General features: G+C 42.5%; 3 protein-coding genes and 1 non-coding gene across 4 annotated transcripts; 3 read left to right on the forward strand and 1 right to left on the reverse strand.

Annotated features, from left to right (window-relative positions):
• The first annotated feature begins 7437 nt into the window (after nucleotides 1-7437).
• Nucleotides 7438-8634, forward strand: LOC113755480. The gene has a single exon (XM_027299485.1). The coding sequence runs from the start codon at nucleotides 7438-7440 to the stop codon at nucleotides 8632-8634; it is 1197 nt and encodes a 398-aa protein (XP_027155286.1).
• Nucleotides 8635-8994: 360 nt separating this feature from the next.
• LOC113755481 lies at nucleotides 8995-11224 on the forward strand. Its single transcript, XM_027299486.1, has 4 exons — nucleotides 8995-10049; nucleotides 10181-10243; nucleotides 10613-10937; nucleotides 11048-11224. Exons 1-4 carry the CDS (start codon nucleotides 8995-8997, stop codon nucleotides 11222-11224), a joined length of 1620 nt encoding a protein of 539 aa, XP_027155287.1.
• Nucleotides 11225-12127: 903 nt separating this feature from the next.
• Nucleotides 12128-12517, forward strand: LOC113755482. Its single transcript, XM_027299487.1, has 2 exons — nucleotides 12128-12323; nucleotides 12387-12517. Exons 1-2 carry the CDS (start codon nucleotides 12128-12130, stop codon nucleotides 12515-12517), a joined length of 327 nt encoding a protein of 108 aa, XP_027155288.1.
• Nucleotides 12518-21572: 9055 nt separating this feature from the next.
• LOC113755485 lies at nucleotides 21573-21679 on the reverse strand. Its single transcript, XR_003465652.1, has one exon. It is a non-coding gene; the product is annotated as a small nucleolar RNA R71 (small nucleolar RNA).
• Between the last annotated feature and the right edge of the window lie 5690 nt (nucleotides 21680-27369).

Genomic DNA, 27369 nt, shown 5'->3' on the forward strand with positions numbered 1-27369 from the left:
TTGAATCGGTTACTCACAAATCAAGAGGACATGCCATTGAGAGAATCATTTCCCGAGGAGCAATTACTAGCCATTGATTCGTCAGTACTTGGTATGCTGACATTGTCAATTTTTTGGTAACGAATCAACTACCTGCAGGTTGGCCAAAAGTTAAGAGAGATAAATTGAAAAGTGATGTCAAGCACTCTATTTGGGACGATCCATACCTGTGGAGGTAACGCTCGGATTAAGTGCTAAGAAGGTGTGTAAGCACAAGTGAGTTTCACTCTATTCTAACTTTTTGTCATTCATTTGTATGTGGAGGACACTTTGGGCCAAAGCGGACAGCTCGTAAGGTGTTAGAAAATGATTTTTACTAGCCTACTCTATTTAAGGATGAATGCTTATTTTGTAAATCGTGTGATAAGTATCAAAGGGTGGGAAATATTTCTCGTAGAGACCAAATGAGTCAAACTCTCATGTTATTTGTTGAAATTTTCGATGTTTGGGGTATAGATTTCATAGGTCCTTTTCCCTCGTCTTTTGGTTTCTTGTATATCTTACTTGCTGTCAATTATGTTTCCAATTGGGTGGAAGCAAAAGCGACCCCGACTAATGATTCGAGAGTGGTTGCAGAATTCATAAAGTCTAACATCTTTGTTCGCTTTGGAATGCCAAGAGCTATAGTTAGTGACAGGAGAATCCATTTCTGTAATAAGACAATCATTGCGTTGTTTCGTAAGTATGGCGTGCTCCACAAAGTATCGACATCCTACCATCCGCAGACGAATGGTCAGGCCGAAGTGTCGAATAGGGAGGTCAAGTCAATCCTGGAGAAGATGGTGCGGCCCGATAGAAAGGATTGGAGTTTGAAGTTGGAATATGCTCCTTTTGCTTTACTCCTATTGTGTGACTGTTGTTACGTGAAATTTATGCTTTCGCCTCTGTTTACTTACTAAGCATATAGCTTACCCCTTTTCTTTTGTTTTCCTTAGCAGGGGCCGATGCGGGGACTTTTGGCTCGTATACTAGTATAGTTAGATTGGCTTGTAATAGTTGAACAGTTAGGATGTTTGTTTTTGTTTTGGTGGTTTGTATAAGGACCCTTCTTAGGGTCTATCTTCTGCTGGTTGGGGTTATAGTGTATTAGAGTGGTTGGACTCGAGACTTTTGAAGATGTAAATATAACTTTTGGGATTGTATATATTGTATATAGTGCTCTTTCGATTTATCTAGTTTTATTGCTTTAAGTTTTGAGTCCTGGCGCGAGCTAGGCAGGCGGCCCGCCGATACCCTTGGGTTCGCCCTTGGGAGAAGTGGGGTCGTCACAGTTGGTATCAGAGCGCCTAGGTTAGAGGACTTGGGCAAGTGGGATATACGCGATAGGCACTAGGCATATTTGACCATTTTAAGTTGAATGATATCTTTAAGCTGAAATGCTGGTTGACGGACGACTTAATGTTTTGTAGGTATGTATCCGGGCGGTTCGAGTGGTGCGGGACCCAGTGGCGTGGGACCGAAATTTCCGAGTTCGAGAGGCGTAGAGGATCGAGTGCTGCGTAAGCGGGCGATCCGCTATCGGCAGAGACCTGGAGAGCCTTACACTTTATACTCCCCTTTTGGTCAGGTGGCGCACCGACCTTGTGGATGTTGGTACACATACTGTTACCCTGACGAGGTCGTCCTGACTGTGGACGACGAGCGACGCCGCCTGCTTAGACAGCTAGACGAGGCTAGAGAGGTTGGCCTTGGGCAGGCGATGCGTATTAGGGATTTGGAGCGGGGTCTCCGAGAGGAGAGGGAGAGGACGGATGCTTTGCACCGTCAGTTTCAGGACACACACCAGCACCTCTTCGCTATGAAGAGGCAGCTGAGGGATAGGGCTCGGAGTATGTCGGTCGACTGCGAGCTCCTTCTAGATCTAGCCGCAGAGGCATCGCCACAGGCCACCGGTCCAGAGAGGATGGACGAGGTGGACACGTTAGGTTCCGTTGGGAACCTGGGCCCTAGGGGATGCGATTAGGGTCGCTTTTGTACTTTTGTTTAGCTAGTGTATGACTTTTGTTAGAACTAATTCGGCTAATTCCTTTTGTTATTTGGCCGACTAACTAGATTTTTGGAGCCGGAGTGCTCGTGTATATTGGGTTTTGTACCGACTGGAGGTCGGTAATGTGTAAATCTTTTGGTGTGACTTTGTAAATACGTGTATATATTTGAATAGAATTTTGAACTTATCTTTTGTGTGCCTTTTGTGCGTAAGTTTTGTGTCTCTTCTTTTGCTCATAGTCTGGATAATAAGTATACGTACTGTTCCGAATTATAGACTTGTACACTAGATGGACTCCGGTGGTCCAAGTGGAGCTAGAGGGCTAGGACAAGGCTCTGAAGGAAATAATGGAAACGGGCCGGATCAAATAGCTACAGCCATCCAGCGGATGGCCGAGCTGTTAGAACGCATAGCAAATCCCCAAGGTCAAGGAAGCAGTACTGGGAATCCTGGACATAATCCGGGACATAATCATGAGGGCGAGGACCGTGCCTTAGAACGGTTCCAAAAGTTTGCACCTCCTAAGTTCATAGGAGGACCTAATCCTGATTTAGCAGAAACCTGGATGGACCGAGTGCTCGATATATTTGCCGAACTTAGGTATTCGGAAGAGCGGCAGATATCTTTTGCTGTTTTCCAGTTTGAGGGGGCCGCTCGAGCCTGGTGGAATGTGATCAGAGCTAAGTGGGAGCGGGAACAAACCCCTTGGACCTGGATCAATTTTACCCGAGAATTTAATGAGAAGTATTTGCCGCCCATCGTGCAAGAGAAACGGGAAGATGATTTTATTCACCTGCGTCAAGGTGCATCTAGCGTGGCGGAGTACGAAACTCAGTTCACTAAACTTTCTCGCTTTGCCCCAGAGCTGGTGTTAACGGAGCAGAAACGAATCCGTCGATTCGTTCAAGGTTTAAATGTGGAAATCCAGGAATCGCTAGCAGCTGCTCAGTTGAACACGTTTAGCCAAGCGCTAGAAAAAGCACAGCGGATTGAGACTGCCAGAGGACAGGTTAAAGCCTTCCACGATCGGAAAAGAAGGCAACCTAGCTCAAATGATTCCATGGTCGGACAAAGCTCGCGAAACGAGCCACCTGCCAAGATAAATAAAGGTACGGATGGTCCACGACCTGCAGGGACCCCGAATAACTTTGTGCGGGGTCAGGTAGTGCAAGAGGGGCCGAGGAGTGTCCAGCGTGGAGGGGCAAGTACAGCCGCCAAGTCAACCTGTGGTTTCTGTGGGGGCAATCACACCGATGAAAATTGCTGGAAGAATAGTTCGGTACGCAAATGCTTCAAATGTGGTAGCACCGAACACCTGATTGCCCGGTGCCCTAAGATGAAAAAGGAAGGATTTAAGCCACCGACTGAAGGGACCACAACTAAGCCGTCAAATGCAGGGGACAATCGACCTAAAGGGCCAGCAAGAGTGTATGCAATGGGTCAACAGGAGGCGATTGACCCTTCGGCAGGTTTTGAAGGTACGCTTTGATCAACGAATTAATTTCGAGGACGAAATTGTCCTAAGTGGGGGAGATTGTGAGGCCCCAGTCCGATCGGAAGTCGATATTAGGGTTATTTGATATTCGGTATGGAAAATAGGGTTTTATGGCTAGGAAGGAAACCCTAATTCGGTTAAGTTTGAAAATCCTAGTTTACGTATTATTATTATAAGGTTCAAGTTATAATTTATATTTGGTATTCTAGTGTGTGCCTTGACGTAAGTACATATAGGATTTGTTTTAATTACAAAGGTTTAGTAAGTTTGAATGATTAGCAAACCTCTAGTGTTACAATATTAGAAAGTTTAAGTGGAAGATTATTTATCGCCCGCCTTTTCTACATTTTCTTTATTAGAAAAATTTCCCAGATAATTTTATGAGTAAATATAGTTTTTAGATGATTTTTCTAGTATTGGTTAGATTTTGAGAAAATAAGAACGTATATCGGACGTGGGACCCGCTAGTGCGGAAAGTTCGGAAAAATTCGGCCAATTAGGTTAAATTCCGGATACTGTGTGAAATTTATCGGGTGTTAAGAGATAAGTAGAGAGTGAAATTTGATTGATGTGAGAGGAAAAGAAAGGGATAGGAATGCATTTAAGAGGTGACAAGTGTCACTCTCTTATTGGTTATACTTTATGATTTACTATTCATGTTTTTGACTTTTGACCAAAATGGTTAAATATCTTAAAAATTGCACAAAAATTACCATTTCTTACCTCCTACATAGCCGGCCCTCTCTCTTGCCAAGAAGGAAGAAAACTTCTTCAAACTTCAAGCTTTCAACTAGCTCAAATCATCCAAACCAATTGCCTAAACTAGTTTCTACTCCATACAACCTGTCCATTTGGTGTGAGTGGTGAGTTTGGTGAAATTTTTGGAAGAGCTAAGGTGGTCTACAACTTCTCTTCTCTTGTATACTAGGTAAGTGATGATTGAACATACTCCTACACCTAATAATGCTTAAGTTATGCTTAGTAGTGGCTAAAGTGATGATATTTGTGATTTATTTCTTGATTTGAAGTGATTTGGTGAAGTTTTTATATTTTTTGAGGAATTTTCTGGTTTAATATGAATGTGATGTTGTGGTCATCTACGATGGTTGATAATGAGGGGGAATGACTCTAGTAGGTGTGAATTAGTGATAATTGCAACCAATTTTGGGTTTGGATTGAATTGTGGAAAGTTAGGGTTTTATCACCCCTTATTCTGTCCGGTTTTGGATCATAGGGTTAGAGGCCGAATTGGATTTTGCTTAAAACATGAAAGTTGTAGGTATTGATGTGTTTGAGGTGCCTGTAAAATTTCAGGTCATTTGGATTAGTGTAGAGTGAGATATGTCGATTTTACTGTGGCTGTTCTGGGTTGATCAGGATGGCAGAACTGCGTTTGTATTTGGCTATTTTGACTGGAATTACTTTGGATTTGGATGTTGGTGTCTTCTGATGAAATATAGAGGAATGTTTTAGCTACCATATTCCATTGGAATCAATGCATTTGGACTTGTATAGACTGAGTTGGACTCATTACAGCATTATGTGATTTGCAAACCTGTTTTGGTAATTCTGGTTTCGTATTTTGCATATTTGACCTAGTTGTGCTAGGATTTGGACTGAGTGGCCTTCTACATTGTTGTAGCCCCTTAAGTCTTGGATATTCTTGTAAAATGTCAGGTTAAACGGATTAGTATATCCTGAGTTATAAACGAAATACTCAGACCTGTTTTGACCGTCAAATTCTGTTACGTTTTTGGAAAGTTTCTGACCGTGACTTTTTCGATTTTGATAGAGTACGATCTGGATGTTGACTCTGTCATAAGAAATGTAGATCTTGGTCACAGCTTCGAAACGCTATAAAGTGCGTCAAAATCCGAGTCCCGTAGCTCTAGTTATGATCGAAATAAGAATTCATGTCAGGACTGTTCTTATATCCAGACAGTTTACGACTGGAACTTTGGCTTCACATTTGACTAGGTTACAAGCTGTTTAGACTTGCGACCAAAACACCAAACTTATAGCCCTATATCAGAGCTTTCTAACGCCCTTGGAATTTCATGAATCGGATTTATAAAACCTGAGATATAGCCGAGCAAACAAGGCCTGCCCGTGAAAATGACCATTTTCTGGTCAGATCTGTTTTGGTCCTGATGACTAATTTCCGTTCTGAATTTGGATTGCCGACCTTCATGAAAGTTGTTCCATTTGGAATGAACCATCTAACTGCCAATTTTCAGCTCTTTTGACCATGTGTAGCATAGAAAACAGTTTGCACTCAAAACTGACCATTTGTGCATTGGCCAGATTTCGTAAGTGATTGTGTTTGGTTCATTTGGGACTGAAGCCTCCAGTTTCAGTTCTGGATGTCTTCATAACAGTTGTTGTTCATCCTTTAAGCTTCGATATGGCATCTCATATGACTTAATCCGATATTCGTAGCTCAACTTATGAGTAAACTAGAAACGAGTGTCAAATCTGCCGGTTCCGCTAACGGCCGTTTCCGTTTCCGTCCGTCATATTTACGTGCGCGCGTGTCGTTTTTGCCGTTTTGCTTGTTTTAGGCACGATAGTAGCCGTTTGCGATATTATGTGACACAATCTTCTATGTCAGACGGTGGTGAGCTGGGCGGAACTGGTGGGGCCCACTACTAGCTGTTCATTTCGATCCGACTTCGTGTTTTTGCTATTTCAGATTTTGGGTAAGTATTCAGGCCAGTTTAGTGTGTTTTCTTTGCTATGTGTTTGAGATGTGTGAAAAGGGTACTTAGGCGAGGGTGTACTTTATCGCACTCGACCTAAACCCTAATTTGAATGTATAATTGTACTTGGCATATGTATATGAACCTTTTGGAACCAAAACCCTTGAGCTTGTGGCTCGGGGCGACTTTCGAGTAAAGTTTGTGAAGTTTGCAAAGTTTGTGAGTTCGTGGGCCCGATCTAAGACCTGTATGGACTATTCGAGCCGGTTAGGGCTTGGTCGAAGTCAGTCCAACTTAGTCTGAGGTCACCAAGTTTGTAGGTTCATGTTATGAACCAATTTTGTGAATCCGGTTCACCGAGAAGGTGACCAAGTTTGTGAACCGAGCTTGCGCCGCAAGTTCAATTTCGTTCGCTCGAGCAAGTTTGTGAGGTGACTGGCCAGTGAGGGTGATAAGGTGTCGGTGGGTGTACAAGTGAAGTTCTACGGACCATTGAGTGTGGTCGACGGAGTGTCGGCAGGAGATCACGCATGGCATATGAATTGGCTTTGGAACCACCTGTATCCTTATTATGTGATGTTACTTTTCTGCTTTTGCTTTACTCCTATTGTGTGACTGTTGTTACGTGAAATTTATGCTTTCGCCTCTGTTTACTTACTAAGCATATAGCTTACCCCTTTTCTTTTGTTTTCCTTAGCAGGGGCCGACGCGGGGACTTTTGGCTCGTATACTAGTATAGTTAGATTGGCTTGTAATAGTTGAACAGTTAGGATGTTTATTTTTGTTTTGGTGGTTTGTATAAGGACCCTTCTTAGGGTCTATCTTCTGCTGGTTGGGGTTATAGTGTATTAGAGTGGTTGGACTCGAGACTTTTGAAGATGTAAATATAACTTTTGGGATTGTATATATTGTATATAGTGCTCTTTCGATTTATCTAGTTTTATTTCTTTAAGTTTTGAGTCCTGGCGCGAGTTAGGCAGGCGGCCCGCCGATACCCTTGGGTTCGCCCTTGGGAGAAGTGGGGTCGTCACACTTTAAGGGAGCTGGCTACCCCGGAGTTGACTCACCAGCCCTTGTGCATTACATTCCCAACTCTGGGTGAGAACACCTTCTTCGAGCTGAAATCGGGGTTGATTCACTTTCTACCCTCGTTCCATGGCCTCTCCGGTAAAGAACCCCACAAACACGTCAAGGAATTTGAAGTGGTTTGCTCTAACATGAAACCTCCTGGGGTCACCGAGAAGCAAATTAGACTTAGAGCCTTCCCCTTCTTGCTCAAGAATGCAGCAAAAGATTGGTTGTACTACCTACCTGCAGGTAGGATCACCACATGGGTACAATTGAAAAAGAAATTTCTAGAAAAATACTTCCCCACATCCCGAGCTGCAAGTTTGAGGAAGGAAATATGCAGCATCAAGCAATGTCCCGAAGAGTCCTTGTATGACTATTGGGAAAGGTTCAATAAGTTGTGCACTAGATGCCCACAGCATCAAATTAGTGAACAACTGTTGATCCAGTACTTCTATGAAGGGCTCCAGTCAACTGACAAGAGTATCATTGACGCTGCAAGTGGAGGAGCACTGGCGAACAAGACACCGAAGGAAGCATGGGACCTAATTGAAGCCATGACAGAAAATTCTCAACAATTTGGCTCCCGTGAGAGCAACCCCACCCGCAGAGTCAACGAGGTAAAAACATCATCCATTCAGCAGCAACTGTCGGAGTTGACGTCAGCTGTTAGGCAATTAGCCATAGGAAATACGCAGCGAGCGAAAGTATGTGAAATCTGCACGAGTATGGACCACTGTACGGATACATGCCCCCTTTTGCAAGAGAATGGGGCGGAACAGGTAAATATGGCAGGGGGCGTGCCCGCGCCCCGCAGGCAGTATGACCCGTATTCCAATACGTACAATCCGGGTTTGAGAGATCATCCTAATCTCAGTTACGGGAACAAGCAACAAAATCTATTCCCAAACCGTCCACCAGGATTTCAGCAGTCATGGCAAACAAAACCTCAACCTACGGCCTCCAATTCAGGAAGCTCTCTGGAGGATATTATCAAAACTTTGGCCACGACTACTACTCCGCTTCAGCAGGAGATCAGATCCTTGACCACGAATACCACTCAACTCCAGCAGGAGACTAGAGTCTTAACCGTGAGCACTACCCAATTCCAGCAGGACACCAAAGCGGGCATGAAGGACCAAGATGCTCGAATAAGCCAACTGGCAACTGTCATCAACCGCTTGGAGTCCCACGTCTATGGGAAGTTGCCATCGCAACCCAAGGCAAATCTCAGGAATGTAAGTGCCATGACACTGAGGAGTGGCAAGGAACTGGAAGGACCTAAAGTGAAAAATTCAAAAAGCAAAAGTGAGGAGGAGATAGAGAAGGAAATTAAAGAGGAATGACGTATTCACGAGGATCCTAAGGTAACCTGCACTTCTCCACCCACTATTAAATCTAACTTACCTCCTTTTCCTTTTAGGTTGGAAAAGACAAAGAAAGTAGAGAAAGAAAAAGAGCTTTTAGATGTGTTCCGAAAAGTGGAGATTAATATTCCCTTATTGGACGCGATCAAGCAGATACCTAAGTATGCCAAATTTTTGAAAGATTAGTGCACCCACAAAAGAAAGTTAAGGGATGATGAAAGAGTGGCGGTGGGAGAAAATGTGTCAGCTATACTCCAAAGGAAACTCCCACCAAAATGTGGAGACCCAGGTATGTTCACCATTCCCTGCAAAATAGGAGGTACCCCAATTAGGAAAGCGATGTTGGATTTGGGGGCGTCAATTAATGTTATGCCTAAGACAATTTATGCTTCTCTTAATCTTGGGCCATTAAAAGGCACGGGCATTATAATCCAACTAGCAGACCGTACCAACGCTTACCCAGAGGGGTTAGTTGAAGATGTTTTGGTACAGGTCAATGAGTTAGTCTTTCCTGCAAATTTTTATGTCCTAGATATGGGGGATGAGAGGTCATTAAATCCGTCACCTATTTTGCTAGGTAGACCATTTTTAAGCACTGCTAGGACAAAAATAGATGTGAATGAGGGTACTTTGTCGATGGAGTTTGATGGTGAAATTGTAAATTTCAATATCTTTGATGCGATGAAATACCCGGATGAGGCTAACTCTAATTTTACTTTGAGTATTATTGAGCCCCTTGTACAGGACACATTTGAATTGGATGGGGGCGATGCACTGGCAGTGGCATTGGCCAAACATCTTGAGTTGGGAGCAACTCTTGATGTAGAAATAAGTGATGAGTTATACCGTGCAGTTGAAGCACTGCATTCGTTCCCATCAATTTCTCCAAGGTATGAGCTTACTTCTCTCTTTGTACCAGAAACTCAGGCGAAATTGTTGCCTTCTGTTGTGCAGGCACCTGAGTTGGAGCTCAAGTCTCTCCCAAAGCACTTGAAGTATGCATTTCTCGGGGACAATGAGACGCTACCAGTCATCATATCTACTCACCTGTCACCAAGGCAAGAAGACAATCTTATTCGTCTTCTTCGAGATCATAAGGAGGCGATTGGGTGGAGCATAGCAGACATTAAGGGAATTAAACCCTCCTTATGCATGCATCGGATCCAGTTTGAGGATGATGCAAAACCGGTAAGACAGGCGCAACGGATATTGAACCCACTAATGATCGAAGTGGTAAAGAAGGAGATACTTAAACTGCTGGAAGTGGGAATCATCTTCGCCATCTCGGACAGTCCGTGGGTTAGCCCAGTTCAGGTGGTCCCGAAAAAGACGGGAGTGGCGGTAGAAGAGAACCAGGAGGGCGAGATAGTCTCGGTGAGGAAACCTATAGGATGGCACTAGTGCATCGATTACCGGCAATTAAATGCAGTGAAAAAAAAGGATCACTTCCCTCTCCCTTTTATTGATCAAATGATAGAGAGGTTAGCTGGTCGTGTCTATTACTGTTTTCTTGATGGTTTTTCAGGTTATTTCCATATCGCAATAGCACCGGAAGACCAGGAGAAAACTACATTCACCTGCCCCTTTGGTACGTTTGCATACCGGAGGATGCCTTTCGGCCTCTGCAATGCTCCAACGACTTTTTAAAGGTGCATGGTGAGTATCTTTTCCGAATATATAGAAAAGATTATTGAGGTGTTTATGGATGATTTTAGTGTATATAGAGATAGTTTTGATGAATGATTTGATAACTTAGCTTTGATTTTGAAAAGATGCATAGAGACAAATTTAGTTCTTAATTGGAAAAAATGTCATTTCATGGTGGAGCATGGTATTGTTTTAGGGCATGTAGTGTCGGTTAGGGGTGTAGAGGTAGATAAGGTAAAAGTCGATATTATTTCTGCTTTACCTTACCCCATAAGTGTACGGGAAGTGCGTTCCTTTTTGGGTCATGCAGGGTTCTACAGGAGATTCATCAAAGATTTCTCAAAATTGGAGCGCCCCTGTTCAAACTATTGCAAAAGGATGTAGCGTTTGACTTCACCGAGGAGTGCAAGGTGGCATTTGACAGATTGAAGGAGTCATTGACATCGCCGCCCGTTATCCAACCTCCAGACTGGAGCCTCCCATTCGAAATTATGTGTGAAGAGAGTGACTACACAGTGGGAGCGGTGTTGGGGCAAAGAATTGGCAGGGCGGCACATGCAATCTACTATGCATCGAAAGCATTGAATGGAGCTCAGCTCAACTACTCTACGACAGAGAAAGAATTACTAGCTGTGGTTTTTGCATTAAAAAAATTTAGATCTTATTTGTTAGGCGCAAAAGTAACAGTTTTCTCTGATCATGCAGCCTTAAGGTACTTGATGACAAAGAAGGATGCAAAACCTAGGCTCATCAGATGGATCCTGCTACTTCAGAGTTTAACTTGGAGATTAAAGATAAGAGTGGGGCAGAGAACTGGGTGGCTGATTACTTGAGCCGCTTGCCCGCACATAAGGAGGAGCAACCATTGAGAGAGACATTTCCAGAGGAACAACTACTTGCCGTTAATTCGTCTGCACCCTGATATGCCGATATAGTAAATTTCTTAGTGACTAATCAATTGCCTGCAGGTTGGCCGAAAACTAGGAAAGACAAGTTAAAGAGTGATGTCAAATACTACATTTGGGATGACCCCTACCTTTAGAGACAATGTTCGGATCAAGTGCTAAGAAGGTGTGTAAGTGCAGGTGAATTTCACTCCATTTTAAATTTTTGTCATTCGTTTGCTTGTGGAGGGCATTTTGGGCCCAAGCGAACAGCTCGCAAAGTGTTGGAGAGTGGCTTTTACTGGCCCACTCTTTTTAAAGATTCGCACTTATTTTGCAAATCCTGTGATAGGTGTCAAAGGGTGCGAAATATTTTTCGTAAGGACCAAATGCTTCAAACCCCCATGTTGTTTGTTAAAATTTTTTATGTTTGGGGAATAGATTTTATGGGTCCTTTTCTATCATCTTTTGGTTTCTTATATATCTTACTTGCGGTTGACTATATCTCTAAATGGGTGGAAACCAAAGCCACCTATACTAACGATTCTAGAGTGGTTGTAGAGTTTTTAAAATCTAGTATTTTTGTTCGCTTTAGAATGCCAAGAGCTGTGGTAAGTGATAGGGGGATACACTTTTGTAATAAAACTATCACTACCTTATTCCGAAAATACGGCGTACTCCACAAGGTGTCCGCACCGTGTCACCTGCAGACAAATGGTCAAGTCGAAGTGACAAACAGGGAGATTAAATCAATCTTGGAGAAGATGGTGCGGCCCGATAGGAAGGATTGGAACGTAAAGTTAGAAGATGCGCTATGGGCGTACCGCACCGCGTATAAAAAGCCGATTGGAATATTCCCGTACAGACTTGTCTTCGGTAAGGCTTGTCATTTTCCCGTGGAGTTCGAACACAAGACGTTCTGAGCAGTGAAACAGTGTAACATGGATCTTGAAGAGGCGGGAGTTCAGTGGAAATTACAGCTACAAGAATTGGAAGAGATTAGAAATGAAGCATACGAGAATGCCACGATTTACAAGGAGAAAAGCAAAATCTTCCATGATCAGCAAATCTCAAGAAAATCATTTGTAGTGGGGCAAAAAGTCCTTTTGTATCACTCGAGACTTAAACTTTTCCCTGGTAAGTTGTGTTCTCGTTGGATTGGTCCATTTGTCGTTTCTAATGTGTTTCATTATGGTGTAGTGGAGATCCAAAGTTTAAAGACGGAGAAAAAGTTCGTGGTGAATGGCCATCGTCTAAAACCTTATTATGAAGGATTCTCTGTTGAAGAAGTAGAAGTTGTACACTTCAAGAATCCAATTTATCTCGTTTGAGGGTTTCGGCCATGTCTAGCCAAAGACGTTAAAGAAAGGCGCTACTTTGGAGGCCACCCAAGGCTATTTGTTTTAATTTTCGTATATTTTTGAAGTTTTTGTTAAGTTTTGGTATTATTTCGTAGTTTGTTGTTCTGTGGCAGGAAATTGACAGATAGACGTGCCCGCGCTAAGTGGTGACGTCTAAGAAAAAGAGTTGAAAGGCGACGGTCAGAAGACTCTAGAGCAGTTAAGCGTGCCCACGCTAGGTGGTCACGCTTAAGGGAAGAAAATTTCAGTCTGCGGTCAGAAAACTCTACAGTAGTTAGTCGTGCCCACGCCTAAGAAACTTAATTTTCGAAGATTGGTCAGAAGACTAGGGGGCAGTTAGGCGTGCCCACGCCTAAGACGGGGGTTCCTTGAAAAAAAAGGGTGAAAAGATGAAATTGCCCTTGCAAAAAAAAATTCAAAGACTCGAAGCCCTAATCTTTTTCTTCTTCTTCTTTCTTTTCTTTTTCTTTCTTCATCTTCCTTCTTTTCTTTCTTTCTCTTTTCCCTTGTCTTTTCCCTTGTCCGCTGTCCACGCCGCCCACTCCTTTTCTTCTCATTCCTTCTCTTCTCGTTGCCCGCCCACTCCTTGTTGTCCGCCGCCCCCCCTCCAGCTCGCGCGACATCCTCCAGCTCCGCACGACCGCCGCGAGCTAGCAGCTTGCGCCCAGCCGCGTTCTCCCCTCGCGCGCCCCAGACCAGTGCGCATAAAGCACACGGCACAGGTGCGCACCTTCAGCAGCTGAGCCTATCGCGTCCAGGCCCAGCCGCAACAACAACGAGCTTCCGTCGCGCGCAGCCAAGCGACCCAACAGCACGCAAGCCTCTCTCCTTCAGTCGAGCTCGCGCCAGGCCCAGCGAGCTTCAGCGCGCAGCAAACCCGAGCGAGCCCGTGCGCTCCAGACGCCCTCCGCGCATTCCAGCCCCTGCCATCCAGGCGCACTGTGCGTGCGCGTGTCTCCTCGCGCTCTCCTATCCATCAGCTCGCGCCCAAGCGAGCCCGGTAGCAACAACGCAGCCTCCTGTACCTCAGCCTACGCGCGTGAGGTCCATGCGCGTCGCCTTCCTCTACCACCGTACCCGCTGTTGTTGTTGTTCTCCCCTCCGGTGATTTCTTTCTTTATTTTTCTGTCACTAAGTAGCTGATGCCAGATTATTAGTTTTTAATTAGCTGAGGCCAGATTATTAGTTTTTAATTAGCTGAGAACAGAATTTTGTGCTTGTTTGGGTGTTGTGATATATCTGTGGTTGATTGTTGACTATTTGTTAAATTTTGTGTTCAACCAGTAATATTTGGGGAAAGTTACTCTGGTTGCCGGTTTAATTAGTTTTTGGGGGAATTTTGTTGTGTTTGTCTAATTAATTGATTTTTGGGTTGAATTGGTAGTATTTGGGGAATATTTTGCTGTTTACAGGTTTAATTAGTTTTTGAAATGAGTTTATTGTCCGTTGCTGCACTTGTCTGTGATTGGGAGCTGTGCCTGGGAATCATTTACTTTGTTGTTGGCTATTTGTTGACCTCTTGTGAACATCATTCCCTTGCCTCTGTCCTGTTATCTGCTATCAAATGACCAAATCAAAGAATAAAGGCAAGAACAAACCTTCCACCTCCACCCCACAGCCTACGGTCCCCTTGGGGGGACCTGCCCCAGCGACTAGTCCGGGAGGGCCCCGGACCGGCCTTGAACGGAGTAGGGAGGTTCATATCTCCTTTCCACCCCATTTTGGCGCTCATTTGACCTTCAATCGATCTGTCGACAAGGAGCGGTACGCCTCGGCCTGCACAAGGAAGATAATTCCTTGTAAATACATTCACGGCCCTACACTTGATATACTGAATCTTAAGGATGAGGTTGCTAAGCAATTAGCTGCCATAGGTTGGACCCGATATGCTGCTATCATTCTGCCTACTTTTACTGAATTAACATGGGAATTCTATGCTATTTTTGAATTTAATGTCCCCGATGAATTTTCCGTTACCACTCCTGGAGTTGTGCGTTTTCGGTTGATGGGTAGGGAATTCACACAATCTATCACTGATTTTAATTTGGCACTTGGTTTCATTGACATTCCCTACTCCCAGAGTGAGGAGTATATGCACAGTCCGTGCGAATACACGGAGCCATATTTCTCTCACAACACTGGTTATTGGAAAGAAATGTCGGTTGACCGACAAAACTATGATCCGAGCCAGTCTAAGGCATCTTTTCTTAAGAGCCCCGCCTACCGTTATTTGCATAGATTTATGGCTTATAACTTTTCGGGTAGAAAGGACAGTTCGGGTACTCTGACAAAATTCGAATTCTTTTTCATTTGTTGCATGGTCGCTCAGATTAAGGTCAATTTGGGTTGCTGGTTCGCCTTGCACCTCCGAACTGTCTTGAGTAAGAAAAATAAGCCATTAATTTTGGGCTCTTATATCACTCAATTACCCATAAATCTTGGGATTTTGGACTTGAATAATCATAATTTGCATCGGGCATGTACCATGGAGCCCCTAGATTTAGTTTCCTTGGAAAAAATGGGTCTTGTACAGCAGGTAAATGGCGTTTTTCAGTTCGCCCCTCTGGGGCCAATCTATGTTGCTCCGAAGCGCAAAGTTTCCAAATCCACCGCCTCGGAGACTGGTGATCCTTCAACGGATGCCCCTGGACCGTCCTCTTTGGCACCTCCACCGTCTTTCTCCACCGATAACCAGTTTGCAGCCCTTCGGTTCCAGATGCAGCACATGGACACTTGTATGGAGCGGATGGAGCGTCAAATGGCCGGAATGGCCCAGAATTTAGTGCAGTACCTCCACCACGTGGGTTTTCGCCCACCATGCCCTCCACAGCCTTAGTTCACCTCTGCCCTCCTCCGTTTAAGGGAAGTATCGTTGCCCCAATACCTCTGTTTTGATCTTTCTGTGCTTACATTGAGGGCAATGCAAGGTTTAAGTGTGGGCAGGGTTAACTATGTTTTAGTTGTGTTTTTAGTTGTCTGATTAAATTTTTCCTTGCCTTAGTAGTTCCTTTCTTTAAACTGTGATGAATGCAATTGAGATATGAGTATAAGTAGTAAGTTCATGCCATGGGGTGTTCCATTTTCCTCGATGATGAATTGATTGATGAATATGCTGAACTTGACATAAATTTGATCACTTGTGCGATTTTTGGGCCTAATTTTTCGTTTGTTTGAGTCGTTATTGCACATGGTTTGTCATTCTACAACTTGCTCGGTTATGCACACCAAGACCACATTTAAATGAGTTTAATGCATTAAAATGATAGGGCACCTAGAATTGAGCCATTTTTGGACTTTCTTAAAACCAACCCTTAGATTATTTACCACTAGAGAGCCAAGTTGAGCCTTAACCCTTATTCTTCACTTGAGACCCTAGTTTTTAGCCATAAAACCTCTTTTTAGACTTTCTTTTTGAATCTCGTGTGAAGAAGTGCTTTGATTCCATTACATAGAAATTTGGAGTATTATTTGAGAGGTATTACATGTATGTATGAAAAAAAAGAAAAAGAAAAAATGTGAAAAGAAGACAAAGTGCAAGAAATCAACAAGTAAAGTTGATTTTTATGGTGTTGGTTGGGAGTTATACAAAAACAAAAACAAAAGAAAACAAAAGAAAAGAGAAAATGGGAGAAAAGAAAAAGGAAAAAAGGAGAGGGGAAGTAGATGAATGAAAAGAGGAGAAAGAAAAAGTCGAAAGTTGTGGCAAGTGTCAATTCTTACTTCACTTGTGCGATGGTTGAGATGCCTTGATGATCCAAATGTGCAAGAATCTATGTAATGAATTTCTGAGCATTTTCTTTATACTTTTACACCCTTCTTAATCCTTTTTATCCGGCCTTCTCACCCCAGCCCATTACAACCTTGCAAGTCCCTTGATTGCTGCATTTAAATTCATAAGTGGTGGCGATATGATATATGAGCAAACTTATGGTAGTGTCATTCTATTGTGTTGATTTGAGAGCCATCTTATATACATATCCTATACACTTTGGAGTGAATGAGTGCACTTTAAACTGCGAGAATTGTTGATTTTGGTATATTTTGATTTCGATGGGGTTTTTGAGGAATTTGGAATGCCAATTTTGGTATGAACTGCTGTAAATTGCTTGATATCTTGATTGCACTTCTGAGTTAATTATGCTTGAGGGCAAGCATAGTTCAGGTGTGGGAAAGATTGATAGGGTGCATTTTCGTTGGGTATTTTGGGTATTATTGCACAATTGTTTGACTAAATATTTCACTAATTGAGTGGATTCTACTCAGATATGATTTTAGTGCCAACTGCAGGATTTGATGCTGAAAAGTGCTTAGAATCAAAATTCAGAAGATTTGTCGTACGTGGGGCACCTCAAGTAGTGGGGTCCGCTTGAGAAGCTGAAGAAACTTAATTGTAATAGACTTTATTTTATTTTATTTGAGGGAGCTGTGTTTTAATTTTTGAATAACAATTTCCGATAGGGGAAAATCCCCTCCTTGAATTTCGGTGGGACCAAAAACAGAAAGAGGGAAGTATTAGACTACTGTAGGTAGGCTTTTGCAAAAAAAATTTTCGTCTGGCTTAGGTTTTCTTTTGGTTCTTATTGCCTTCGATTGGGGGTTTGCCCGGAGCTCTGTAAAAAAAAAGAATCAGGGGACACAAGCCCCAATTGTTGACTTGGCAAACAGCTTTTCCAATTGTATTGACCAAATTGAGTAAGAAGCAATTGAAAAAAGCTTTTCCTCGTAGCATTGTGAGCAATTAAGAGGCAGCCGCCATTGTGGACTTTGTGGATTTGCTTTTTACTCAATTCTGATCGATATTGGGAGACAACATCAGACTATCGTATTTGTATGCTTTGGCGGAAAATTGGAAGCAATAAAAATTCCTTGCGCTTTCTCTTGGTGTTGACCGAAGCAAGGGAAAATTGATCTGAAAACTTTTCCAAACTCCACACGCGCAGCTTGTTCTCAAATTATGGGGAACTAAATCCCTAATTCTAGTCAAAGGGGCAACTGACGAATTGGTTCAGTAGTTACTGTGAGATCTAAACCATTTTTAATTATTTTCTTCATTTATTAATATTTATATGTTCCTTGCTTTTAATTGCTATAGCCTTGTGTATGATTGGTTAGTGCACAATAATTAATTATTCATATAGGCTATTTTGCTAAATAGGGGTAATTGAATCCGTAATTGTTCGTTATCTCTGTCTTAGTAGCAACTGGCATAATTGGATTTATATCAAGGGGATATATGATCTAATTTAAATAAACCCTCGTAGCGTATTTATTAGTTAGGATGGGGCCTTTCTAATTATTAATGCAATCTTGAAATTAAATCCTACGGTCGTATCTAGGGTTATTTTTGAGTTAGAGAAATAGTTAACGGTCGTACCTTAGCTATCGAAAAATTAAGGAAAGGTTGGTTGTTTATCGCGTTCATGACAACTATAACTAATCTATTAATAAATGTTGAAATTATCTGTGAATCGATGATCAGTGCATAAACCAATTCTGAAGTGAACCCTTGGCTAGAGTTCTCCCAATTATTTCTTTTAATTAATTATTTTCTGCATTTCATTTATTTAGTTGGCATTTAATCCCAAAACCCCTCCTCCGGTTAATCTTGACTCAAAAAGAAACAAATTTCTTGCTAGTCGCTGAGAAGACGACCCTACTTGTCACTGTCTACTAGTTAGTGAATTCGGTTAAATAATTAATTCAAGTATATCGGATTAAGTAAACTTTTTGAGAACAGGGTGAATCAAGTAACCTATTGCACACCTAGAGTCCCTGCTCCAGTACTAGAATGGATTATTGACTGATTCAGGTGGTAGTTAGGTTAAATTTATTATTATTGCATAGGTTCGGCACCTGTCAGTATGAGCTTACTTCTCTTTTTGTGCCAGAAACTCAGACAAAGTTGCTTCCTTCAGTTGTGCAGGCACCGGAGTTAGAACTTAAGTCTCTCCCGAAACATCTAAAATACACATTCATGGGAGACCGAGAGACGCTTCTGGTGATCATCTCTGCACATTTATCTCCAAATCAAGAAGACAAATTGGTGCGAATCCTTAAGGATCATAAGGAGGCAATTGGGTGGAGCATAACAGATATCAAGGGAATAAGTCCGTACTTATGCATGCACCGGATTCGGCTCGAAGATGATGCGAAACCAGTAAGACAGGCACAGCAAAGGTTGAATCCCCTGATGATCGAATTTGTGAAAAAAGAGATACTTAAACTCCTGGAGGTGGGGATCATTTTTTTTATCTCGAACAGTCCTTGGGTGAGTCCTGTTCAAGTGGTCCCAAAAAAGGCGGGAGTGACCGTAGAGGAGAACCAGGAAGGTGACATGGTTCCGGTTAGGAAAGCTACTGGCTGGCGTCAATGCATTGACTACTGGAGACTAAACTTCGTCACAAAAAAGAACCATTTTCCTCTCCCTTTTATTCATCAGATGGTAGAACGATTAGCTTGTCGTGTTTACTATTGTTTCTTGGATGGTTTTTCAGGTTACTTTCAGATCACGATAGCGCTGGAGGACCAGGAAAATACTACATTCACCTGCCCATTTGGTACATTTGCTTACCGTCGGATACCTTTCGGTCTCTGCAACGCTTCAACAACTTTCTAAAGGTGTATGGTAAGTATTTTCTCTGAATATGTAGAAAAGATTACTGAGGTGTTCATGGATGATTTTAGTGTATACGGGAATAGTTTTGATGAATATCTTGATAATCTAGTTCTAATTTTGAAAAGATGTGACAGAGCAATTATTGGGCACATTTTGCACTATTATTCTGTCCTAATTTTGACTACTCATGATGCTAAGAATTGAGATTTTGCTCGTATTTGATATTTGTGTGAATTGTAGGTGATTGGTGTTAAAAGTAATCTCTTGAGACAAATTTTCAGAAGACCCTTCATCTCAGGGCGTGCCCACGCCAGAAATTGTAGGAAATTACCCAAAAGTCGGACCCGCGAGATTGGTAGCAGCAAAAAGTGGGCAATTATGAGGTTAGGTCCACATGGACTAGATGCAGGGGATCAAAACCCTTAGGCAAAGCCTTGCTCCAGACGTCTTTTCTTCTTTTTTGGGCGGCGGCTACAAGGGATTAATTAGAAAGCCAGATTCACGTCTAATGAATAGATTAGCTTTAGTTTTCTTTTCCAGGCGCTAGACGTCTTTTTCTTTTTGACTTTTAGCTCTAGTTCTAGGCAATTGGGAGTAGCTTTCGGTGGCTACCCCTGGAAGACGACTTGGAGTTTTCGGTTTTTGCTCCTTGTGTTTCGTACGTCTTTTGTGAGACCTGGGCTTCTACCTTTTGCTTGGGTATAAACACGAAACAAAGTGAAAGAAGGCTTTTCTCCTCGGTTCCTTCGTTAATTCATCTTTATTAATCTTTGGCAATTGTGTGGATGGAATCAATTGAACCACGCGAGATTGATATGATGAGGAGTGGCTAGGTTTCTTCTCTACCCAAAGATTAACGCGAGGGCACGGTCCATAATATCTGTGAGATCTAATCGAATTTTCATTATTTCTTCCAATTCGTTACTATTCGTGCATTTCTTGGATTAATTGTTTATAGTTATTTTATTAATTGAGTATCAATGGTAGAATATTTAATTTAATCTAATAGCCTACTGCTACGTTAGTTGAATTGAATCCGTAATTATTCGTTCAGTTGACAACTAGTGGCGACCACCATAATTGATTTTATATTGGGGAAACGCAAGATCTAGTTTAAATAAACACTCTTAGCGTGTTTATTGATTAGGGTTGGGTTCTTTTAGCTTTAATGCAACTGGATAATTAAATTTCTACGGTCGTACCTAGAGTTATTTTCTGGTTAGGGAAGCAATCAACGGTCGTACCTTGATTGTTGAAAAAGTAAGGAAGAACTAATTGTCAGAACTTGTTGATAATTATAACCAACCTAGTAACGAATGAATGAAATATCTTTGCATCGATGATCATTTAATTGGACCGTGCCTGAGAAGTTGATCCTTTGGGTAGAATTTCATTAATTGACATTTTTAACAAATTGTACTTGTTGAGTTAGCTTGTGAATTTTGTTTATTTTATTTTTATTTTCATTCCATTAAATATCCCTCAATTTTGTTCTATTGATTTGGAAAGAAACAATTTCTTATCCGTTCCCTGTGGAATCGACCCTACTTGCCATTGTATGCAAATTTAATACTTTTATAAACAATTCTGGTATATCGAATCAAACAAACTCTTCGAGAACAGGGTGAATCAAGTAACCCATTGCACACCTAGAGTCCCTGCTCCAATACTTGAATTTGTTCTATAATTAATTGTGGTGGTAATTAGGACTTTTTAGTAATTATTATTGCACAGGTTCGGCTTTTGTCAATTTTTTGGTGTCGTTGTTGGGGAACGGTGTTTTAGTTAATTTTGTTTCTTTCTAAGTTATTCTCTTTGAATTTGTCTGGCACATTTCTAGTTTATGCCCCGTTTTTCTAGTACAGGTGAATTGATTTTTGACCCGAAAGTAGAGAAGATTGCGCGCCGAACTAGGAAAAGAACTAGACAGTTCAGAGAGGAGCAATCTAGCACTGCATCTCAGGGACTGGATCCTGAGATTGAATCAATAGATTCAAGTTGTGAAAATTAAGTGACCCAAACCAAGAGAACATCCCTATGGCGAATGCAAGAATACTAAGGGAGTTGGCTGCTCCGGAATTGCCCTAGCAGCCTTTGTGCCTTACATGTTCAACTCTATCTGAAAATACCTCTTTCGAATTGAAATCAGGATTAATTCACCTCTTAGCCACATTCCATGGCCTCTCGGGTAAGGAACCCCATAAACACATCCAGGAGTTCGATGTGGTATGCTCCAGTATGAAACCTCCAAGAATTATTGAGGAGCAGATCAAACTTAAAGCCTTCCCCTTCTCCCTTAAGGATGTAGCAAAGGATTGGTTATACTATCTGCCTACGGATAGCATCACAACATGGGTTCAACTGAAGAAGAAATTTTTGAAAAAATTCTCCCCTGCGTCTCGGGCTGCAAGTCTAAGAAAAGAGATATGTAGCATTAAGCAATATCCTGGAGAATCCTTATACGACTATTGGGAGAGGTTCAACAAGTTGTGCACTAGATGCCCACAGCATCAAATTAGTGAACAACTATTGATCCAATATTTTTATGAGGGCCTCCAGTCGTCTGATAGGAATATCATTGAGTGTGTTTGGATTGTAAGTTATTTGAAATATTTTTACTGTAGCACTTTTTGTGATGTGATGTATGTGAGATAAAAAAGTAATTGGGAAGATAAAAAGGTGTATTGGAAATTGTAATGATGATGTCAACAAATATATTTGGCCAAATAATTGGCTGTCCAAACACACTCATTGATGTTGCGAGTGGGGGAGCGTTGGCGAACAAGACACCAAAGGAAGCATGGCTACTCATTGAATCGATGGCAGAGAATTCTCAACAATATGTTTCCGTGAGAGTAACCCTACCCGTAGAGTTAATGAGGTAGAGACGTCGTCCATTCAGCAGCAGCTATCGGAGCTAACTTCCTTCGTTCGACAATTAGTTGTGGGAAATGGACACCAAGCAAAGGCCGGTGGAATCTGCACAAATGTGGGCCACCCCACTGACTCATGTCCTATGTTGCAAGAGGTGGGGCTGAGCAAGTGAACATGGCTGGAGGCGTGCCCACGTCTCGTAGGCAGTACGACCCATACTCCAACACGTACAATTCAGGTTGGAGAGACCACCCTAATTTCAGCTATGGTAATAGGCCACAGAATGCATTCTCCAATCGTCCACCAGGATTTCAGCAGCCATGACAACAAAAGTCTCAACCTCATCCTCCAACTCAGGAAGTTCCTTGGAGGAAATTGTCAAGAGCTTGGCCACGACTACCACTCAGCTCTAGTAGGAGACTAGGACCCTAGTCGCAAACACTACTCAATTCCAGCGGGACATCAGAGCAGGCATGAAAGACACGGAGACTCGAATGAGTCAAATGGCAACTGTCATTAATCGCTTGGAGTCCCACGTTTATGGGAAACTACCATCACAACCCGAGGCGAATCCCAAGAATGTAAGTGCCATGACATTAAGGAGTAGCAAAGAGGTGGAGGGACCTAAGTTGGTAAATTCGAAAAGTAAAAGTGAGGAGGAGATAGAAAAGGAGATTGAAGAAGAACACATTCATGGAGACCCTAAGGTAACTCTTATTTCATCAATACCTATTAAATCTAATTTACCTTCATTTCCATGCAGGTTGGAGAAGATGAAGAAGGCGGAAAAAGAGAAAGAGATCCTGGACGTATTTCGAAAAATGAAAATTAACATCCCCTTACTGGAAGCAATTAAGCAGGTACCGAACTACGTGAAATTTCTAAAGGATTTATGCATCCATAAGAGGAAATTGAGAGGGAACGAAAGAGTAGCGGTGGGAGAAAACGTATCAGCCATGCTCCAAAGAAAACTCCCACCCAAGTGTGGAGACCCAGGTATGTTCACGATCCCGTACAAAATAGAAAATACACCGATTAGAAAAGCAATGTTAGATTTAGGAGCATCAATTAATGTGATGCTAAAAAATCATTTTGCTTCTCTAAACCTTGGGGCCACTAAAGAAACAGCCAATCAATAATCCAACTAACTGACCACACAAATGCTTATCCAGAGGGGTTGGTTGAGGGATGTCTTGGTTCAGTAAAGAGCTATTTTTTCAGCAGATTTCTATATCCTAAGTATGGGAGATAAGAAATCATTAAAACCCGTCACCTATTTTGTTTGGTAGACCATTTCTTAGCAGGTCAGAACTAAATAGATGTGAAGAGGGTACTTTATCAAATGGAGTTTGATGGTGAAATTGTGAATTTAAATATTTTTTAGGCGATGAAATACCCAGAAGGAATCTAACTCAGTCTTATTTTGAGTGTTATTGAGCCCTTTGGTGGCATGAAACTTTTGAATTGAATGGTGAACGCAACATGGAAAGTGACCTTGACACCTTGATTGGGATAACCCCCTGATGTGGACATAAAGTGGATGAGTTGCCCCATGCAGTAGAAGCATTACACTCATCTTCTAACCGTTTTTCCCAAGTAATGAGTTTACTTCTCTTTTTGTAACCAGAAATTCAACAAAGTTTGCTTCCTTCAGTTGTGCAAGCACCGGAGTTAGCAGTTTAAATCCTACCGAAACATCTAAAGTATGCCATTCCTGGGAGACCGAGAGCGCTTCCGGTGATCATTTCTGCACACTTATTCCCAAGTCAAAGAAGGACAGACTGGTGCGAATCCTTAGGACCATAAAGAAGGCAATTGGGTGGAGTATAGCAGATATTAAGGGAATAAGTCTGTCCTTATGCATGCACCGGATTCGACTCGAAGATAATGCGAATCCCGTAAGACAGGTACAACGGAGGTTGAATCCCCTGATGATGGAAGTTGTAAAAAAGAAGATACTTAAACTCCTGGAGGTGGGGATCATTTTTGCTATCTCGGACAGTCCGTGGGTGAGTCCTGTTCAAGTGGTTCCGAAAAAGGCGAGAGTGATCGTAGAGGAGAACCAGGAGGGTGATATGGTTTCGGTTAGGAAAGTTACTGGCTGGCGTCAGTGCATTGACTACCAGAGACTAAATTCTGTGACGAAAAAGGACCATTTTCCTCTCCCTTTTATTGATCAGATGGTAGAACGATTAGTTGGTCGTTTTTACTATTGTTTCTTGGATGGTTTTTCAGGTTATTTTCAGATCGCGATAGCGCCAGAGGACTAGAAAAAGACTATATTCACATGCTCATTTGGTACATTCGCTTACCGTCAGATGCCTTTCGGTCTCTGTAATGTTTCAGCAACTTTTCAAAGGTACATGGTAAGTATTTTCTCTGAGTATGTAGAAAAGATTATTGAGATGTTCATGGATGATTTTAGTGTATACGGGAATAGCTTTGATGAATGTCTTGATAATCTAGCTCTAATTTTGAAAAGGTGCATAGAGATGAACTTGGTTCTTAATTGGAAAAAATGTCACTTCATGGTAGAGCATGGTATTGTCTTAGGGCACGTTGTGTCGGTTAAAAGAATAGAGGTGGACAAAGTTAAAATATATCTTATTTCTGCTATACCTTACCCCGTATATGTATGGGAAGTTCGTTCCCTTTTAGGCCATGCAGGATTTTACAGGAGATTCATCAAGAATTTCTCAAAAATTGAAGCACCCTTGTTCAAGTTGCTACAAAAGGATGTGACATTTGATTTCATCAATGAGTGCAAAGTGGCCTTTGATAAATTGAAAGAGTCGTTGACATCGTCGCCCGTCATTCAACCCCCAGATTGGGGCCTTCCGTTTGAAATCATGTGCGACGCGAGTGATTATGTCGTAGGAGCCGTGTTAGGGCAAAGGATAGGTAAGGCGGCGCACGCGATCTACTATGCATTGAGAGTATTGAGTGGAGCCCAACTTAACTACTCCACGACGGAGAAAGAATTACTAGCCGTTGTTTTTGCACTAGAAAAATTTAGATCATATTTATTGGGTGCAAAAGTAATTATTTTCTCTGATCATGCAGCCTTGAGGTACCTGTTAGCTAAGAAGGATGCGAAACCGAGGCTCATAAGGTGGATCTTGCTCCTGCAAGAGTTCGACTTAGAGATCAAGGATAAGAGTGGGGCTGAGAACTTGGTGGCTGACCATTTGAATCGGTTACTCACAAATCAAGAGGACATGCCATTGAGAGAATCATTTCCCGAGGAGCAATTACTAGCCATTGATTCGTCAGTACTTGGTATGCTGACATTGTCAATTTTTTGGTAACGAATCAACTACCTGCAGGTTGGCCAAAAGTTAAGAGAGATAAATTGAAAAGTGATGTCAAGCACTCTATTTGGGACGATCCATACCTGTGGAGGTAACGCTCGGATTAAGTGCTAAGAAGGTGTGTAAGCACAAGTGAGTTTCACTCTATTCTAACTTTTTGTCATTCATTTGTATGTGGAGGACACTTTGGGCCAAAGCGGACAGCTCGTAAGGTGTTAGAAAATGATTTTTACTAGCCTACTCTATTTAAGGATGAATGCTTATTTTGTAAATCGTGTGATAAGTATCAAAGGGTGGGAAATATTTCTCGTAGAGACCAAATGAGTCAAACTCTCATGTTATTTGTTGAAATTTTCGATGTTTGGGGTATAGATTTCATAGGTCCTTTTCCCTCGTCTTTTGGTTTCTTGTATATCTTACTTGCTGTCAATTATGTTTCCAATTGGGTGGAAGCAAAAGCGACCCCGACTAATGATTCGAGAGTGGTTGCAGAATTCATAAAGTCTAACATCTTTGTTCGCTTTGGAATGCCAAGAGCTATAGTTAGTGACAGGAGAATCCATTTCTGTAATAAGACAATCATTGCGTTGTTTCGTAAGTATGGCGTGCTCCACAAAGTATCGACATCCTACCATCCGCAGACGAATGGTCAGGCCGAAGTGTCGAATAGGGAGGTCAAGTCAATCCTGGAGAAGATGGTGCGGCCCGATAGAAAGGATTGGAGTTTGAAGTTGGAATATGCTCCTTTTGCTTTACTCCTATTGTGTGACTGTTGTTACGTGAAATTTATGCTTTCGCCTCTGTTTACTTACTAAGCATATAGCTTACCCCTTTTCTTTTGTTTTCCTTAGCAGGGGCCGATGCGGGGACTTTTGGCTCGTATACTAGTATAGTTAGATTGGCTTGTAATAGTTGAACAGTTAGGATGTTTGTTTTTGTTTTGGTGGTTTGTATAAGGACCCTTCTTAGGGTCTATCTTCTGCTGGTTGGGGTTATAGTGTATTAGAGTGGTTGGACTCGAGACTTTTGAAGATGTAAATATAACTTTTGGGATTGTATATATTGTATATAGTGCTCTTTCGATTTATCTAGTTTTATTGCTTTAAGTTTTGAGTCCTGGCGCGAGCTAGGCAGGCGGCCCGCCGATACCCTTGGGTTCGCCCTTGGGAGAAGTGGGGTCGTCACAGTTGGTATCAGAGCGCCTAGGTTAGAGGACTTGGGCAAGTGGGATATACGCGATAGGCACTAGGCATATTTGACCATTTTAAGTTGAATGATATCTTTAAGCTGAAATGCTGGTTGACGGACGACTTAATGTTTTGTAGGTATGTATCCGGGCGGTTCGAGTGGTGCGGGACCCAGTGGCGTGGGACCGAAATTTCCGAGTTCGAGAGGCGTAGAGGATCGAGTGCTGCGTAAGCGGGCGATCCGCTATCGGCAGAGACCTGGAGAGCCTTACACTTTATACTCCCCTTTTGGTCAGGTGGCGCACCGACCTTGTGGATGTTGGTACACATACTGTTACCCTGACGAGGTCGTCCTGACTGTGGACGACGAGCGACGCCGCCTGCTTAGACAGCTAGACGAGGCTAGAGAGGTTGGCCTTGGGCAGGCGATGCGTATTAGGGATTTGGAGCGGGGTCTCCGAGAGGAGAGGGAGAGGACGGATGCTTTGCACCGTCAGTTTCAGGACACACACCAGCACCTCTTCGCTATGAAGAGGCAGCTGAGGGATAGGGCTCGGAGTATGTCGGTCGACTGCGAGCTCCTTCTAGATCTAGCCGCAGAGGCATCGCCACAGGCCACCGGTCCAGAGAGGATGGACGAGGTGGACACGTTAGGTTCCGTTGGGAACCTGGGCCCTAGGGGATGCGATTAGGGTCGCTTTTGTACTTTTGTTTAGCTAGTGTATGACTTTTGTTAGAACTAATTCGGCTAATTCCTTTTGTTATTTGGCCGACTAACTAGATTTTTGGAGCCGGAGTGCTCGTGTATATTGGGTTTTGTACCGACTGGAGGTC

This window comes from Coffea eugenioides, unplaced genomic scaffold (genome assembly GCF_003713205.1).
Source record: "Coffea eugenioides isolate CCC68of unplaced genomic scaffold, Ceug_1.0 ScVebR1_1518;HRSCAF=2381, whole genome shotgun sequence".
In the NCBI taxonomy this organism is placed as follows: domain Eukaryota; kingdom Viridiplantae; phylum Streptophyta; class Magnoliopsida; order Gentianales; family Rubiaceae; genus Coffea; species Coffea eugenioides.

Bases quoted from the DNA above. Each gene is read 5' to 3' on its own strand.
- LOC113755480 (XM_027299485.1), top strand. From the start codon at position 7,438: ATGAAACCTCCTGGGGTCACCGAGAAGCAAATTAGACTTAGAGCCTTC.
- LOC113755481 (XM_027299486.1), top strand. From the start codon at position 8,995: ATGTTGGATTTGGGGGCGTCAATTAATGTTATGCCTAAGACAATTTAT. The intron at 10,050-10,180 runs GCACTAGTGCAT...ATGGTTTTTCAG, and splicing joins GTGAGGAAACCTATAGGATG to GTTATTTCCATATCGCAATA. The intron at 10,244-10,612 runs GTACGTTTGCAT...TGGGTCATGCAG, and splicing joins TACATTCACCTGCCCCTTTG to GGTTCTACAGGAGATTCATC.
- LOC113755482 (XM_027299487.1), top strand. From the start codon at position 12,128: ATGGATCTTGAAGAGGCGGGAGTTCAGTGGAAATTACAGCTACAAGAA. The intron at 12,324-12,386 runs GTAAGTTGTGTT...ATTATGGTGTAG, and splicing joins GAGACTTAAACTTTTCCCTG to TGGAGATCCAAAGTTTAAAG.